At 46.6% G+C, this 18,016-nt stretch overlaps 1 protein-coding gene across 1 annotated transcript in view; it reads right to left on the reverse strand.

The window, feature by feature from the left end:
- LOC131277051 (uncharacterized) overlaps nt 1–18,016 on the reverse strand; it is a 49,610-nt gene that overhangs the window by 20,418 nt on the left and 11,176 nt on the right. The window contains exons 6-11 of the mRNA XM_071214412.1: nt 17,028–17,249; nt 10,845–10,999; nt 3,749–3,834; nt 2,153–2,341; nt 1,661–1,762; nt 222–409 (exon numbers count right to left, since the gene is read on the reverse strand). Coding sequence (XP_071070513.1) covers nt 222–409; nt 1,661–1,762; nt 2,153–2,293 — 431 coding nt within the window. The 5' untranslated portion in view covers nt 2,294–2,341; nt 3,749–3,834; nt 10,845–10,999; nt 17,028–17,249. The remainder of the gene's footprint in view (nt 1–221; nt 410–1,660; nt 1,763–2,152; nt 2,342–3,748; nt 3,835–10,844; nt 11,000–17,027; nt 17,250–18,016) is intronic.

The following is an 18,016-nucleotide window of genomic DNA, read 5'->3' on the forward strand; positions in this document are numbered from 1 at the left end:
TGTCCATCCCAGGCCCTATAACAGCCCATGACACATGGACTAACTTGGTCAACACTTCCTATATCTCCTCCCATTTGGTCCTCTCAATAACTATTGCTGTTTGTCCTGCAGGCCCCTACTCATGCCAGGAGTCATCTGAGGCTCAGAGAAATGAATTGACCCCCAGTGTCCAATGGCAATATCTGGCACCCCAGCCGCCATGGAAGGGCTACTGTGCTCACCTGGGGATCATTTTCATCAGGGTTTGCCTGGTGGGGAGGACCACTTTCCTGTTCCCCAGGACGTTGGATGCGCCCAGGTCCTCCCTGCCCAAGTGGCCAGACAGCAGGTGTTGCTCCATGTTCTGGCTGGTTCTAAAGCTCTGCACCAAGCCGGGATCTATTATTTCCTCAGCCGTGTCATTTTCATCCTGGCAGGTAGAATGTTGGGACAAAAAGGGACATGCAGTCAGCAGCTGCAAAATGTCCAAAAAAATGGCTATGCCTCGATTTCACACTGGAAGTCAGTGACCTCCCGTGACTGTGGCAGGATGTGGACTATGGCTGACACTTAGTGACAGGGCAAAGGAGACCAGTCCTGGGCTCAAGCCCTGGATTTCAGTGACCTCAAAACTCTTCACTCTTCTCTTCAAAATTAAAGAGAGTTTTGAGGATGTGAGGCTACAGTAATAGTAGATTCTGTATGGGCTAAATTCCTGGAGATTCCAGGATGGGAGGAAGACTCTGGAATGCCCAAGGAAATGAGATGATGTGACAGGGAAGAGAAATTCCAAACGGTCTTGAAAATAGTCAAGTGTCGGCCGCCTTCCAGTGAAGCAATTGTAAATATGATTCTGCCTTGCTGAACCACACAGACCCATTTTCAGACTGTTCCCACCCAATGTCAGCTGACTGCAGGGAAGCACCAGCCCTCACTCTTTTGGGATGACTGAAATGTTTCAAGTAATTTGGCCCCAGCCATTCAAACTCTAAATATGTATAACGTTTGACTGAGCCAAGCTGTTCCTAGTAGCCCATTCTGGGTGATCTCGAACCATTAGACTAGTCAAAGCTGTGGGACATTCCTTGAAGCCCAGTGGAAATGGCAAAAGAAAGGAGTCCCGTCTAGGTCCAAGGGCTTTAAGGCTGAATTTCTGATGTTCCTAGCCTCCCCTTTGGAACATGATACAGCCCTACCACCTGACCTGGAAGTGTCACAGTATTGACCTCTGTTGGATGGCAAGTTACAGAGAAATAGGTATTATACTATAATCTTCTCTCCCTTTTTGAGTTAAAAACAGCCTAGGAAATGTGAGGATGCTTAAGGATGGAGACACAGTCCAACTGAATGCAAGCAGAAAATAGGGGATGGGGAATGTAGGAGCCATTGGATTAAACATCCAAGGCAGGATCCAAGCCAAAGACTGTCTTGGTTTATGAGAAAATCTGAGTCATCATGAAGGGCTCTTTTCTGATATCCAACCCACATTGCACCTCGTCATGAATGGGTTGGGTTGTGGGGTAAGTGTGCATTCCCAGATTCCTGATAGTGTTGTACTGAATTCCAAGAGGGAGAATCCTTGGCAGGGAGCCTGCAGATTCTGCCAGGGTAGGGTCTAGGTCCTGGGGTCCCCTGACTGTCTTGGACCTGTGTGTGGAGAAGCCCTCAGCTCCCATCTCACCTCTCTTCTCTTCTGGCTTCTGTTGGTGGCCGTGTGCACGGGCACCCTGCTCAGCGAAGTGGTGTCGATGACACAGTCATCCTGCTCTGAGCTGGATGAGCTCTGCAATGATAGGGTCATCAGCAGGGCCACAAGGCATCAGGACCCTGACTGGTTATCCCCAAGAGGAACAGCCCTACATCAAGTTCTACTTCCAGACGAGGCAAAGACCTATATGTATACACCTCCTCCCAGCAGGGAAATGACAACTCTGTAGATCTGGATCAATCTCTGGGCAGATGGGCACCAACCCCAGGCCTCTCCTTCTGTCCCTGCCAGCCATGACCTGGAGAAGAACATGATGCACCCAGCAGGTGTCCACCCCCAATCACCTCTCTGCCCAGCCTGGTATCCTCCAGACAGCCATCCTGGGAGTGGAAGGTGGTGAGGCTGCTCAGGAAGGAGAACAGTGTCAGCCTGGTCTGCCTCCCCTGCCCTGGTTCCCTTGGTTACCTTGGATTTCCTTCTGCCAAATGGACGGACTCTTCCCTGTTGAGAGTTGAGCCAACGCCTACAACGTCGTATCAGGCTCTCACTTTGGGTTTTCCTGCGGCAAAGGCCTTGCGAAGTAGGCAGGCAGCAACAAGAGAACATCTTCTCTCAAGCATCAAGGCCTGAGTGAGCTGTTCGTTCCGTTAGTATCTAGAATGTGGGCCCTTGGTTACTGGGGTTCCAAGTTCTGTTGCGTTCCATCTCCAGGGAAGTGAGGTAACTTCCTGCTTCCCCTTCTCTGTGCTCCCTCCCTGGATGACAGCTTCCCAAGGTCCCCTCTGGGCTGCTGACTGTTTACCCTCTGAACCATTGCATTTCCCATGTGTGCACAATTTCACCAATACGGTCCTCCTTCCTGCCTTGCTGGGGCCTGGGGGCATCAAGAACCATCTAAGGAGATGGACCTTGGTACACCACCATCCTCCTCCTGCCTGTTCTGTGATCCGGGACATGCCTTTCTGTTTCTCAGGGCTTCCCATGTCTCCCCTGCTGCACAGTGGGTCAAATCTACCTGATCCTTCTGAGGAAAGGCATCAGGTAGATCAGAGAAAATGCCTTGGAAACTTCAGGGCTGGTTTCACATGTAGCCAGTGCACATAGGTAGACAAGGAAGAATATACAAGATGGAGTGGGAAGCAGCAGGGATCACAATCAAAGAGGGCTGAGTTCTGGCAGTGTCATCTTGAGAACATCATGAGCACCTTGGCTTCATGTCACAATCCATGCCAAAATGGGCTTTAAATTCCATGAAAAGCAGTCTTAGTCACCTGCAGTGGTCAAAGCCTCCAAAGATTTCCCATTCCTGTTAGTTTCAGACCCAAGCCTCCTGCACCGCCTGACCTCTCCCTGGACTCCATAGATGATCCTGTGCTCTGCTGCATCTCGCACACACAAGTCCTCGGTTCCCCAATCCTCCAAGCCTGTGTCTGCTCAGTAGGACACTGAGAGTTTAGAAATCCTTTTCCAGCACTCCAGAGTACCGTGGTCATCAGAGAGCCAAGACCAAATAATTCTCCTAGGCTGTGGCACACCTAGGGTCCCCCACTCCAAGCATTGCAGTTTATAGAGGGGACGTTGAGGCCTTCTTTGCAGTAGCCTCCCTCCACCCTGGGAGTTCATCTTCATCCCAGGTGCTCAGATTAGTGGAGGGAGGACCTCAGCTCTGTCCTCTCCTGCTTGCCCTGGGGATGTCCCTACCCAGGCAGAACCCTGGGAACCTCCGAGATCCCACCGCCCATCCAGGTGGCATCTCCCCCTCCCCAGGCTTTGGCCTATGGAAGTGTCAACTGGAGAAAGCTGGCCCTGCCCCATGGCAGAGCTCCCTCCATCCTCTTTCCTCTGTGTCCTTGCCACCTCCCTGGTTCCAGGTCCTACTCTGACTCCCAGGACATGATCCCTACCCATTTGGCCAGTGTGTGTGTGTGCGGGCGGTGCTCATGAAGTTCTTTGGGGATCCTGAGAAGAAAACAACTTCATATGGGCAGAAGCAGGCAGGGGTCCCCATGAGTTAGGGGCTGTGCTTTTCAAAGTTTCTGTGCAAGAGGGTTGAGCCCTCACCTCAGATGCCAGAAGTGTCCAGGTCCTCCTCTGGATTCTGCACACCCCGTGGGCCTTGAGCTTCACCTTTCTCTGGGTCTCTGTTCCTGAATTGAAAAGTGAGGGGTTGAAAATGGATCTGGGTAAGAAGGTGCTCTGGGTAAGAAGCCATCCTCCCCCAGCCTGGGAGGAGGTGGGTGAGGCCACACTTGGGGCAGTCAGGGTGCTGAGCTCCAAAAGTCAGGAGGTAAAGCCCAGCACACAGGGTGGTCGAGCTCATGCCCACAGCAGGGCACACACACACGTCCTTCCTCGGACAGAGAAAGGTACTTGCAATGAACCCCACCTCTCTGGGCATGCGCAAGGAGCCAATGGCTGCCTGCCCGACCCCCAGGGCCCTTCTCTGTGCTAGCTCACCCAGGGGGCCCTGGAACACCCCAAATCCAGCTAGCGTCATCTGCCTGAACGTGTCTGGAGTAGAGACTGGTGTCCTAGGAGCCTCAGAATGCACTGCCTGTGAGATCCACAGGTGGGCATGGATCTTCAATGCTGCAGTAGCCAGTGACACCAAGAGGAGGGCAGGGCAGGACCCCTCCCTGCACCACCTTCCCCCAATCCAGATGGTGCAGCCGGGGTGGCAGGTAGTCCAGGAAGGAGGCAGAGCCTCGTGCTGCCCAGAGTGGGATCTGTCCACTGCCGCTTGCCAGGGAGCCCCTCTGGCCCCATGTCTGTTCCCCCTTTTGCAGGGAAGCCAGAGGTTCCAGCCCTCAAGGCCCCCAGCTCTCAGGTACTGAGCCCATCCCGCAGGTGGGACAGGGAATCACTGCTCTATACCATCATAGGTGCCTGTGCTGCCACTCAGGGGCTTTTCCAGGCCTGGAGACTCCCTGGCCAAGTGGCTCCTGAGTCCAGGCCCTTCAGGATTGCACCTGCCTGGCTTTAGTCCCTACACATCCTCATGGGTTTGGGTCCCTCACCCCCTTTGCCTTAAGGAAACTGAGGCTCTGAGAAGTCACCAGTTTTGGGAGGTTGATCTGAAGTGCCCAGGGCTGGGCAGGTCCCAGCAAGAAGAAGGCTCATGGGAGGGCATGTGCTTGATGGGGAGCTCCCTCAGGGCTGTCTCCCTGATCACGCGGGGCTCTGTCACCCAGGGGAGGAATTTGGGGACTTCACTGCATGGAGGAAAAGGGGGACCCAGTGCAGCAGGACCTAGTGAGCAGGGACCCTGCCACAGCCACATCTAGCATAAGCTGTGATGAGGTCTGCCTCAGGGCCCTTCTGGGCACTTGGCGGCTTTGGTGACTGTCTGCCTCCACACAGGGGTGAGCATGCTGGTGGAGGCCCAGAGCAGACTCCTGGTCAGAGCTGTCATTCAGGAGAAGGTGGTTTCCAGAAAGGTGACATCGGGGACATTGGGGGGCTGCCCCCAATCCCACTCCCCTGGAATTTCTTGTACCTGTCACCATTATCCACGGTGTTGTAGAGAAGGGGAATCTGAATTTCCATCATTTTTGAAGGGAAATTTCTTTTAACTTTAATTGCCTTTCATCTTTCAGGGCCCCATCATACTACAAGATACTGCAATGTATTCTATTCATAAAATCTTAATATTAGAAATGCCTTTAATTGGGTTTCCAATTTTAAAGCTGAGTTATAGACAACGCATAGAAAGCAAACAAAACTGCAGAAGAGAATGGTAAAGGCTACAAGCCTGGATTTTTCTCTCGGCTGAAAAGCTGTGAGAAGCAAGGGGTGGGGGCAAAGCTAAGCTGTGGACTAATCTCCTTAGCCTCCAGGAGAGGGAAGCAGTAGATCCTGTGTAAGTTGATCAATCAAATGATGGTTAATTTCCTGTCAACTAGAATAGGGAAAGTGATGGTTTGATGAAAAATCATGTTCTCAAAGCTGAAATATTCCTGTGTGTATAAACCTATTTTAAATATGACTTTTTGATTAGGTCAATTCAGTTATGTCCTGACCCAGATGTTATTCTTCTTCCTGGAGTCCTTTATAAACAGGATGAATATGGACAGAGTCACAAGAGGGAGAGAAAGGCAAGGAAACCAGAAGCTGTAAGCAACGACACCCAGCAGAGGGCCTTTGCATGTACAGAGGAGTCCAGGATGGTGCAGCCTGGCTTTGGGGAGAATGTATTACCTGACGCGGCCCTGACTGAAACATTTTCATGGCTTCCTCACTACACATGTAACCGAATGCACCCCATGGGCAAATTCCCCCAGTCCTGGTATAATACTGTCAGGGGCTGAGCCGACCAGAACAGTAATGGTGTCCAGTGGTTTGATCCAACAAGCACTGGTCTGATTGTTCCTATGAGGCTATTTTCATCACTTGAACTCATTAGTCAGGTGACAGCACCTGTGCCTGATTATGTCTCCCATCAAGGCAGGAGCTTGTCTTGAGCTTTGAGGGAAATCTTATTCCACCAATTGAAGGCATTAAGGGAAGAACTGATGGTTGCAGCAGTCAGAAAGAGACAGGCAGCTTCTCCGGGAGAATTCGTTATGAACTTCATTGGGGTTTTCAACTTGCTGCCTGCCATATGGTACTTGGACTTGCCAATACCCACAATTACATGAACCAATTCATCTTTTAAAAATTTTCTGAATATTTACATGTATTTATCTCGTCTGTTTTGACTAAAGCAGACTTTGGTCCTGAGAATGGTTCTCGTGAAGCAGAATGTTTAAGATTTCTGAGTTGAGTCTGGCGTTTGACAATCGGTTGTCTAATATTACTTAAGTTTGCTAAAAGCTGCTGGGAGCAATATACCAGAAATGGGTTTGCTTTTGCCCTGAGGACCGATGAGGTTAAAAGCTTATGGTTCTGAGGCCATGAAAGTGTGCAGTCAAGGCATCATCAGGAGACCCTTTCTCCCTGAGCTCAGCTGTGGGCAGTCAGGCACATGGTGTCTCTGCTTGCCACTCCCCTCCCCTCCAGCCTCATAGCTTCAGCTTCTGTCTGCACCAGCTTCCTCTGCGATTCTGTGTTCCTTTCATTTAGGCTTCAGGCTCCTGGGGATGTCACCCTCGGTTTCTGGTTTCTTCTCTATCTCTAAAGCTTTCTTTGGTATCGGTGGCTTTTTATAACGGACAATAGTAAGAGGTTTCAGACCCAACCTGAGGCACATAAGCTAATCGAAGGCCCTTGTAGCAGTTTGATACGGTTTATGAATTCCAAAAATAGAGTTTGCATTATGTTTATAACCTGATCTGTTCTTCTGGGTTAGGGATACCGTTAGATTGTATTGACTTCAGAGGTTTCAGTTTTACTTGTTTAAATTATGACTAGGGCTTTGATTGGGCCACATCACATAGAAAACAAGAAAGCAGAGGAGACAGTTGGAGTTTTTGAACCTGGAGCCCAGGAAAGAAATCCATAGAGAAGCAGATGCATGATGAAAATAATCAGGACTCATTAGACATGGTAGAGTCCCTGGGAAGACAGATGAGCCTCTTTCCCGATTATCTAGAGCTGTCCTTGTGGACAGCCCACAGCCGAGCCTAGAGAGAAACCCTCCCTGGGAGACATACAAGACTTATCCCAGTCTACAGCTGATATTGGAAGAAGCTGGGGCCACAGAGCCTTAAGGGGAAGAGGAAGCCTGAACACTTGCAGATGTTGACAGTCATCTTGCTCCAACAAGTAGCAATAGATTTCTGTGAGGGAAGTAACTATGCTTTATGGCCTTTGTGACTAGAAGCTCCTACCCTAAATATATACCCTTATAAAAGCTAACAGATTTCTGGTATTTTGCATTAGCATCCCTTTGGCTGAGTAATACAGCCCTTTCATGAAGAAACTTCATCCAAACATCTCACCTACAAGAAGTTTACATGCATAAGAATGATTAGCCCTAAGGACATGACTCTTTGAGTTCCACAAAATCTCAAACTGCCACACACCACCCTCTGGACCTCAGAAATACACATGCAAAATACATTCATTCCACCACAATATTTCAAAAGCCTTAACTCATTTTAGTAAGTTTTAAGTACAAAATCTCACTAAAATCAATTATAGGTGCTCCTCCCTTGCCATACTTGACCCTCTCTGTAGTCCAAAACTTTGTCAAAAAGGAAGCCCAATATATTGTCAGGTTCGATTAGTAGAAAAATGCAATATAGTGATGGGTTTAAAGGTTAGATATAGAATACACAGAAATTTAGAAAAATTAAATTAAGGAAAAATAAATTGGGATATCACAGAAATGAAAAAATGAAAAAGCTTTGTTTCTGACATTTTGCCTTTCATCACTGCTACAGGTGTCGCTCTGTATGTACAGTGGCAAGGCAGTTTCTTCCATTTCTTCTTTAGTGTCTACCTCCTTTCTTTCTTTCTTTTTTGTTTTTTTCTCCCTGATTATTAAGTTTCTCTTGACATAAGTTTTAGGTCACAGTAATTCACGTATCCAATATATGGTTGTCACACATATCCAACATCAAGGGTGGCCACTGTGGCTGCTGATGGTCAGGAGAGGGAAGAAGAGATATGGTGTGGGGGCATTTTCAGAATTTGGAGTTGTCCTAGGCGGTGCTGCAGGGATGGATGCTGGACACTGTGTGTCCTGTCATGGCCCACTGGGTGTACTGGGGGACAGTGTGGACTACAATGTGGACCATTGTCCACGTGCTGCAGTGGTTCTCCAGAATGCATTCACCAGGTATAGTGGATATGCCACAATGGTGGAAGACTTTGCTGATGTGGGAGAGGTGGCATGGGTGGGGTAGGGGGTATATGGGGACCTCATATTGTTTCAATGTAACATTAAAAATAAAATAAAGCAGAAAAAATAAAATAAAATCAATTATAGACATATCATCTATCCTGGGGCAAAAATTGCCCTGTGTTTTGGAACTGTGAAACTTAAAAACTAAGTTAACTGCCTCCATTATACAAATGAGGGACTTTTATAAAATAACAATTCCCCTTTCCATAGGGAGAAATGGAAAGGAAACAGGGTCACAGGTCCCAAAGAGTTCCAAAAAGCTGCAGGCCCGAGGAATTGGGTTGAGGACTGGGGGAAACTATTGAATATGGGACAATGTTAAGTATATGGTTGAAGCTATAATGTTGAGAAAACTCTTTAGAAAATATAATAAGGAAGGATTATGTGTTTGAGGTGCTTAAGGCTGGGGCATCTGGTACAGGGGCAAGGTTCAAGGAAGTGTGTGAGTGCCCATGTTGTCATAGTGTGTTCCATCATAGGGTGGAAACCCATACAATGACTGTGAAGTAATTCCGAGAGGGCATTGTGTCTCTCGAGAGAATCGGTGGCTCCCAATTAGTTCAGGCAGTCTAGTATGTCAAGCCCTCAGCATAGTTACAGTATCTGTAAATCTGGTCCCTCAAGTAGTGAAGATTGTTTTTCACTGGGGGCCCTGCGGGGAATGGGAGAGAGGTGTAGAATAGACGTCAGCAGGGCAACTGGGGGGCAATGGAAGTGCTCCACCAGATCATGCAATGGTGGATATAGGGCATGTTGACTTACAGCAAAAGTGTATAAAAGTCTATAAGCTAAAATGTAAACCATAAAATAGAACACAAGGAAGCTAAAAATTTAGAAATTTGTACAGCCTAAAATAGAAACCATGATGTAAGCCAAAATGGATGCATGGTTGATAGCTAAGTTTCAAAATCTGTACATCAGCTACAGCAAATATAACATGACAAGTAAGAAGATCATGGCTGGGAAAGGGGAAAGGGTTTGATGTTGGATATAGGGGAGTCCCCTATACTGTGAATTACTGTGATCTAAAACTTTTTGAAGACAAAATTTAAAAATTAGAAAAAAAAAAAGATGTAGGCAGTGAGGAAAAAATGAAAGAAAGTGCCTTGCCAATGTACATACAGACAACACCTGTTACAGTGCTGAAAGGCAAAATGTTTGAAATACTTTTATAATAGTTTTCATTTTATTAATGCACCAATTTATTTTTACTTTATTTTAGTATTTCTAAATTATTATGTATTCTATTTCTAAACTTAAAACCCATCAGTCTATTTCAATTTCCTATTAATTGAATTTGGCAATATATTAGGCTTCATTGTTGAAGAAGTTTTGGAGCACAGAGAGGTAACAACTATGGCAAGGGAGCAACACTGCTTTGGGGCGTTACTGAAGGGAGCACATGAGTGGGGGGGACTTCTCCAGGGCATGTATATAGGGGACATAAAAATATTCTGATCTATGTTGGATATTTTTATAGTAATTAGAGTTATAAATGTCAACTGAGGGAGTGCTAGTTGCTACTCCGTGGAACTCTGTCACATTCCCCAATGGAACATCAATAATCCCCCAAGTGTAATGGCAAAGGCCAGAAAGGAAGGATGGTTCAATAATGAGCCCTTGATGCTGATGACTATGGTTATGAGCCTGTGGGCCTGAAATAGAAACTAGGCCTGTTACCTCCTGAGAGCCTCCATGTTGCTTACATGTGGCTACTCTCTAGCTAAACTCATCATGTAATTGCATTACATTCCCCCCCCCCCAGCATGGGACATGACTCCCAGGGTTGAGCCTCCCTGGTGCTGAGGGATTACTACCAATCACTAACTGGTGATGTACCTAAAAAGACACCTTGAATGAAAGGGCCAACTCAGACCGGCAGAATATCTCAGCCTACATATTGTATCAAGTGTTAAGAACCACTTTTTGGCCTTAAATAAAAGGGGGAAATGGCAAAGACAAATAAGTTTATATGACTGAGTCTTCCAAAAAGAGTCAGGAGGTCATCAGAGGGGTCAGGCTTACGCTCACCTCAGCAGGACCCCAGAGAGAGACAAAGTAGATACAACCCTAGGTGCCAGTTCTCCTGAAGGCAATGGAGAACCACAGAGTATACAGTCATGGCAGATGGATTTGGAGTTCTGTGCCATATCAGAGGGCCCTACTTTGGAATTTGTGCTCCTGAGTGTAATGGAGCTGGACTCTGATGTGACCTTTCTACACATGCCTCTTCTGTCACAATACTGAACCTGTGCTTGGTGCGAAGGATGGGGCATACTCAGGGGACTTATCTCTGGACTGCCCATGTGCGAGCTGGTCCCTGAGCCTCAGCAGAGTTGTGAATCCTACGCTTTGGTTCATTGGACTTACCTAAGTCTGCTAACAGGGAGGTGAAGATGGTCAGCCATCACATTAGGGAATCAAGAGTGCCAACAACTGCAAGCAGAGGAATTTCATCCATCATCCAAGTGGAATGTAAGCCTCCTCTTGATCTAGAGGTGGAGTGGACATCATCATCCCATGGTCTAGAGAATGGAGAAATAAAATATGGATTAGAGTGGAATTACTGATATTCTACTATAAACTATTATGACTAGTAATAGAAAAAATTGTAGCATTGGGGTGGAGGAAGTGGCCACAGTAGTTGCTGAAGGCAGGGAGAGGGAAGAAGGGATGTGCTGTGGAGGCATTTTGGGGACTTGGACTTGTCCTAAATGATATTGCAGGGTGAGATGCTGGACTTTATATATCCTGCCATAACCCACTGGATGTACTGGGGGAGTATGAACTATAGGGTAAACTATTATCTGTGTGGTGCGTCAGTGCTCCAAAATATGTTCACTGAGTTTGATGAGTGTGCCACAATGATGGAGGAGGTTATGAGTGTTGTTGGAGTGGGGTGGGAGGGTTGGATGTGTATGGGAAACTCTTATATTTTTAATGTAAGAGTTTTTCTGTAATGTATATACCTTCAAAAACATACAACTTACAAAAACGATGGGGTGGGGGTGGGGGTGGGGGTGGGGGTGGGGAATGGGGTATATGGGAACCTCACATGTTTTTAAATGTTTTTTTTCATGTAGTATTCTTTGTGATCTATTAACAGATAATGTGTTGGTTCCACATTGTATTAGTCAGCCAAAGTGGAACTGATGCAAAATACCAGAAATTTCTTGGCTTTTATAAAGGGTATTTAGTTGGGGTAGGAGCTTATATTCACAAGGCCATAAATGATAAGTTACTTCCCTCACCAGTGCCTGTTGCCATGTTTTGGAGCAAGATTACTCCTGACATCTGCAAGGGTTCACCTTCGTCTTCTCCTTAAGGCTCCGTGGTCCCAGCTTCTACTCTCAGCTGTAGGCTGTCTTTCTCCCAAGGCTGGTTTCTCTCTGGGTGCAGCTGCTCTGCTCTCCATAAGGCCAGCTATAAACTACCAAGCAAATGGTTCTTCTCTCTTCCCAGGGTCTCTGCCTGTCCGATGGTGCCTGTTCTCTTTCCTCACGTATCTGTTTCTCTGTGTATTTACTTCCCAGGCTCCAGGCTCCCAAATTCCAAGTGTCTCCTCTGCCTCATTGTCTCCTCTGTGATGTGGCCCAATCAAAGCCCTAGTCATAATATAATCAAGCAAAAGTGACACCTCTGAATTCAATACAATCTAAGGGTATCTATCACTAGCCCAGAGGAACAGAGCAGTTCACAAACATCATCATTATTTCCTTTTGGAGTTCATCAATAACATCAAAGTGCCACACACATGCAGGAATCAAGGTGAAGCAGGCTAGTTCAGGGAATGGAAAAATGAACCTGGGGCCTGGCAGAAAACCACAGCTGTGAGACACATGCCCTGGGACCCCTCCCTGTGGGAAGGACCTTGTGAGAATTCCCCATTGGGAACGGGGTTTTGTCTGGGATCAAAGGAAAGTCCCGAATATTCTTAAGGTGTCCATCACGGGAATTGAAGAGTGGGATAAGTAATCAAAACAACAGACAGCTGGGACTCCTCCCCTGACAAAGGGTGAGGTAATTAATGGTTTAAAAAGCCAGCACAGAGGCTAAATCAGCCCGTTTTCCCTCTTTTTGTCCTTTCTCACTCTGCATGGACCAGCATGCAAGTCCACCTGGGGACTTGTCATCTGCAATGGGGACTTGTAATCTGTAAATCAGCCCGTTTGACCCTTTTTAGCCCCTTTTCCCTCTCTCAGCCTGGATCAGCCCACAAGTACACCTGGGGCCCATACTCTGTTCTGTTCTTTCTCTTCTCTCTTTTTCTTAGTAAACTACCAGCCTTACTAAACTGGCATGTTCTTAAATTCTCTTTTGTAACATAGCCAAGAACCTAGAGAAAATCTGGCAACAAGGGGTCCAGACTGTCACCTAGTGAGACTTTCTCCCCACAGATCCTTCCTGGATAACTGTCCTTCCATCCTGACTTACAGGCAGTGACTGACTGCTTTCCTGGCCAGTGAACCCCTCACATGGTGCCCTGTTCTCTGGGGACTCATTTTCCAGAAGCTCAGATTTTAAAACTATGTATTTCTAGTTACTTTGTCCCCAAGAGTTTAGTTCTTCCCTTTAACGTTTCTTCCACAGTTTACTATGAATAGCAAGAAGTCCGGCCACATTTCCACAATTTGGTTTTGAAATTTCCTCAGCTAAATATCTAAGTTCATCACTTTCAAATTCTGTCTTCCATCTAATACTTGGAGTCAATTGTGCCAAGTTCTCTGGCACTTTATAGCTGGGGTTATTAAGGGGTTTGTAAGCCTGAATTGAAAAAAAAAATTATTCTTGTGTGGATATTTTGGTGTGGGCGTGATATATTTATGAAATAATACACAATGTAGTGTGGACTTAGTGAAGGCCCATGGCTGATACCTGACTGGTAAAGGGGTCTGTGGAACAAAGGTTAAGAAATCCTGCTTCAAAGCAAAAAAACACCTTCTGTCCAGCTTGCAATGATGTATTCCTTTATTCGAAGGTCTCCTCAGAAGTATCTTTTGCCTTCTGGTTTCTACTAACAATCTCTCCAAAGCAATAGAGGCTTTTCCTTTTTTTTTTTTTTTTTTTTTTTTAATGTATCTCCCCTTCCCACCTCCCCTCCAGTTCTCTGCTTTCTGTGTCCATTCGCTCTGTGTTCTTCTCTGTCTACTTGTATTCTTGTCAGCGGTACTGGGAATCTATGTCTCTTTTTGTTACCTCATCTTGCTATGTCAGCTCTCAATGTGTGCAGCACCACTCCTGGGCAGGCTGCACTTTTTTCATGATGGGCAGCTCTCCTTAGAGGGTGCACTCCTTGCGCATGGGGCTCCCCTACACGGCAGACACCCCTTGTGGCAGGGCACTCCTTGTGCACATCAGCACTGCAGGTGGGCTGGCTCACCACATGGGTCAGGAAGCCCTGGGTTTGAGCCTTGGACCTCCCGTGTGGGAGGCAGATACTCTATCCATTCAGCCAAATAATGCTTCTCTTAGGCTTTTCCTTTTCAGGTCTCACAAGTCTTCCAAATTCAACTCTTCACACTTTCTTGGTGTTTATATAACAGCATGCACCCCACTCTCCTGGTATCAGTTTCTCTTATAATTTGCTGAAAGCTGCTGGGAGCAAAGTACCAGAAATGGGCTGGCATTTACAATGGGGATTTGTTAGCAGAAGAGCTTAGAGTTCTGAGGTTGTGAATGCATCCAAACCAAGGCATCATCAGGGCACCCTTTCTCCCTGAGCTGCAGCTAGGGGTCATCAGGCCTATGGGGGTGCCCACCTGTCCACCCTTTCTCCTCTGGCCTTGTTACTTTCAACTTCTACCAAAAGTGGTGTCCTCTCAGCGTTTGTGCTCTGTTGATTTCAGCTTCTGGCTTCCAGAGTCTTCTTGCTCAGCCTCCTGGGTTCCTTTCTATCTCTGAGGCTTTTTTTTTTTTTTTTTTTACTATCTGTGTCTTTTTATTCCACCATTTTAAAGAACCTGGTAATAGGATTAAGACTCATGCAGGATCATGCAATCCAATTAAAGGCCCTTAACTGACATAATTTAACCTCCTATTACAGGTTTGTATGTACATGATGATATTCTGAGGTCCAGAAAATCTTCAAACTGCTGCAACTATGAGTACATTAAATAGCATTAAAGGCTATTTCCAATGATCAAGTGTGTATGGACACTCCATGCATGAAATAGCAATAGAAATATGAAAAATATAACCAATGAACAGTGCTACTTTGCTGAGACAATCTCAGCAATAGGTTGGCTCAAAGGGAAGATGACATAGAACTTAAGACATAAAAGGACAGAAAGAAAGATACAAGAGAGGAAATAAAGATAGGACCAGGGGACTCACAGCTTCTGGAACAGAGAGCCTCGACCCTAGTCTTCACATCGTATTTATTAGAAATTACAAAGCAGCAGCTTTCCATGTTTACTTTTAAAGCTGTTTGTTATTAGAACTGAAACCTTTACAATACTAGGGAACAGGCCATACAAAATCCAAATGCCTCCTCAGGCAAACAACTGTCATGCTGACAAGACAGAGTTCTGTCTAGTTAAGACCCGGTGTTCCTAAGCCCACACTTTTTATCTGCATTATGGAAACATTCTAACTTCAAGTCAGGTTCCCACATTCAAATTCAAGGTATTTTACCACAAACCAATTCATTTGACCTCAGCAGTAAGGTGGGGTCCTGGACCCAGGAGAGAATGGGGGGTGATCATGCATCACAGCATCTCCCCCTGTGCAGCAGTGAGGTGGCCACTGAGCTTAGAGCATGAGCAAATCGGGCTCATCTGTCTTAGGACAGTGTATATTCTACTGAAGATGACAGAGAAGCCCATCTGGGGGCAGTAGGACAGGAGTTCTGGCACCAGAGCCCCCACCTTCCACACCCTTTTCTCCCCCTCTCTGCTCACAGCTGGCCCTAGGGTCACACCGCAGGAAGACAGGGGTATCTCTCACTCTGTCCATAGGCTGCTCTCGATATCTCAACATCCGCAGACTTCTCCCTTGTTGAGGGAGTCCCTGGATTTTGTCCTGCTTCTCATAATCCAGACTGTGCCCCACGGAGATGCTGGATTTGAGTCTCCCACAGTCCCCAGGTCCGAAGAGGCTGGCTCACTGCTGCCACCACTGCCTGGTCCCTCGTGCACTGTCACCAGATGATGCCAGGCATGTTCTACCTAGCAGAGACTGGCACAAGCTCAGGCTGAGCCTGCACAAGGCTCTGTGCAGGCCAGTGGCTCCCTCCAGGGGATTCCATGTATCCAGCCCCAAAAATCCCACCACCATTTGACCCAGCAGCAGGGATCTCCTCATGGTGCAATATCAGGAAATAGAGTCTTGTCCCATTGGCAGGGTGTGAGCGAGGGACTCTTGTCTCTATAGTACCCAAAGTTGATCTGGTGAAATGAGGAAATGTACGCCCGACATAGAGAGCTATGCTCATGCTAGAGTGAATGCAGGGATGTGGATGTGGCTCAGGCAACTGAGCTCCCACCTACCACACGGGAGGGCTGTGGTTCAGTTCCCAGTGCCTCCTAAAGAAGACAGTGAGCTGGTGCACCAGGCAGGTGCAGCAAACCAACACAACAAGATGATGCAATAAGAGACACAAGAAAAACAATGAGAGACACAACAAAGCAGGGTATGGAGGGGGCTCAAGCAATTAGGTGCCTCCCTCCCACATCAGAGGTCCCAGACCAGTTCCCAGTGCCTCCTAAAAGCACAGCACACAGCAAGTGCAAACAATGAGGGGGGGGGCAGAAATAAATAAAACAAATCTTTAAAAAGAATGATACAGAATTTTAAAAAATAATAGTAAACTGAATGCAAACTTCTTTAGCTCTCCTGGCTTTAGGTCATTGATTCCTGTGAATCCATTTGCAAGAGGTGACTCAGCTTCTTCTTAGGGTAGTTTCTCCCCCATATAGTCAAACCTATTAACATTTATCACTATTTTTTCTTTAAACAGCATTCATGACACTTCATAAATACCATCAGCATTCCCACTTAAAAAAACAACAACTGTACTTTCATTTGCCAGGATTTTCCCCCTAAATTTGAATCTTTACAAGCTTGAAATCATAGCAGAGACCTAAGCTTAGCTCAGCTTCTCTTGGCAGGATGGCGCGGCATCATTCTGTTGTCCCATCCACAACACGTGACTCGTGAGAGCCCACAAGCCTACTTAACCCCGGAGATGACTTGTGTTTGAGGTTATTTCCAGTTTTTCTCTATCACAGCACTGAATTTAAGGACACCGTTGTCCTCAAAATGATTTTCTTCTTGTGCATTATTCCCTCTTCCTGTAATTTCTCCAAACTGGAATTAGCCAGTGAGTGAACAGACTGTTCATCCTGGTAGTCAAGTGGCTTCTCAGAAGGGTTGTGTTAATGTCTAGACTAAACACCTCTTCATTTGTCTATGTGACCTGCAGGTTACTAAGGAAAAGAGCCTCATTCTGCAGACCTTGGGTTACAAGTACATGGGCCGGGGAATAATAAATGTGAAAAGAAAGGGGAAACTGAAGACGTACTTTGTGAGCACAGAGATGTCATGGTCGCTTACCCAGAGCAACGTGGCATGCTGAAGACGCCTTCGTGCCCAGAGGACCAGATGTTCAGGAAGGTTCCACGCACTTTCTGACTATCTCGTTGGCCCCTTGTTTCCCATGTGTGTGCTCTGTCCTGTCCCATGGAATCTTTTAGACTTGTTCCCATGACCCAGCGCCATACCATTCAGTGTCTGATGTGTGTCAAGATCATTTTGCAACTTGCACTGTGCTTACTCCTAAGCAAAAGGGAAAGGAATGTGATTTCTGGGAGAAAAGAATTCAAGGAAATAACAAAGACGATAGAGGTGAAACAAACAAAAAGGAAGACTTTTCTTTCCTGAAGATTTATCAGCAGTCTTTCTATACTATAGGCTTTAAAAACAATCAGCATCACAATCAGAGTCTACCAGATGAAGCTCTGTGTACACAAGGGGCTCTCCGAGTGGGGTTCCCCCACCCACCTGCCAGCACCCACAGCATCACCTGGGAGTTTGTTAGAAATGCAAATTCTGAGACCCAGACCCAGACCTGCTGAATCAGAAACTCCAGGCATGGGGCAGGCTGTTTTATTGGACAGTTGTCCAGGTGACTCTGATTCAAGGTCAGGCTTGAGACCCTCTGGCTGAGAGGCCAGGCACTAGACCAGCCCCTGTATTTTACAAAAAGGAAACTGAGTTCCAGAGAGGATAAGGGACTTGTCCAAATTTTCAGTTGGTCAGTGACTGAGGCAAGACTGGAATAGAAAATTGCCTATTCCGTGAATTCTATGACAGAGTAAAACCTACCCAAAGCTCTTTGTGCTCCAGGCAACTGAAAACACTTCTGTGAGGTAAACATGCAAATCAGAAGTTTTGGAGTTCATTTCTGTCAGTTAAGTGAACAGTGACATCTGTAGGTGAGTAAAATACCCATCCTCAAAGTTCTCCTAAACCCTTAAGTTTTGTAGGAAGTCTTCTTTTCTTAAAAGCACTTTACGGGAAGCAGATGTGGTTCAAGCAGTTGT

The sequence above is a fragment of the Dasypus novemcinctus genome, chromosome 3 (genome assembly GCF_030445035.2).
Source record: "Dasypus novemcinctus isolate mDasNov1 chromosome 3, mDasNov1.1.hap2, whole genome shotgun sequence".
Lineage (NCBI taxonomy): Eukaryota > Metazoa > Chordata > Mammalia > Cingulata > Dasypodidae > Dasypus > Dasypus novemcinctus.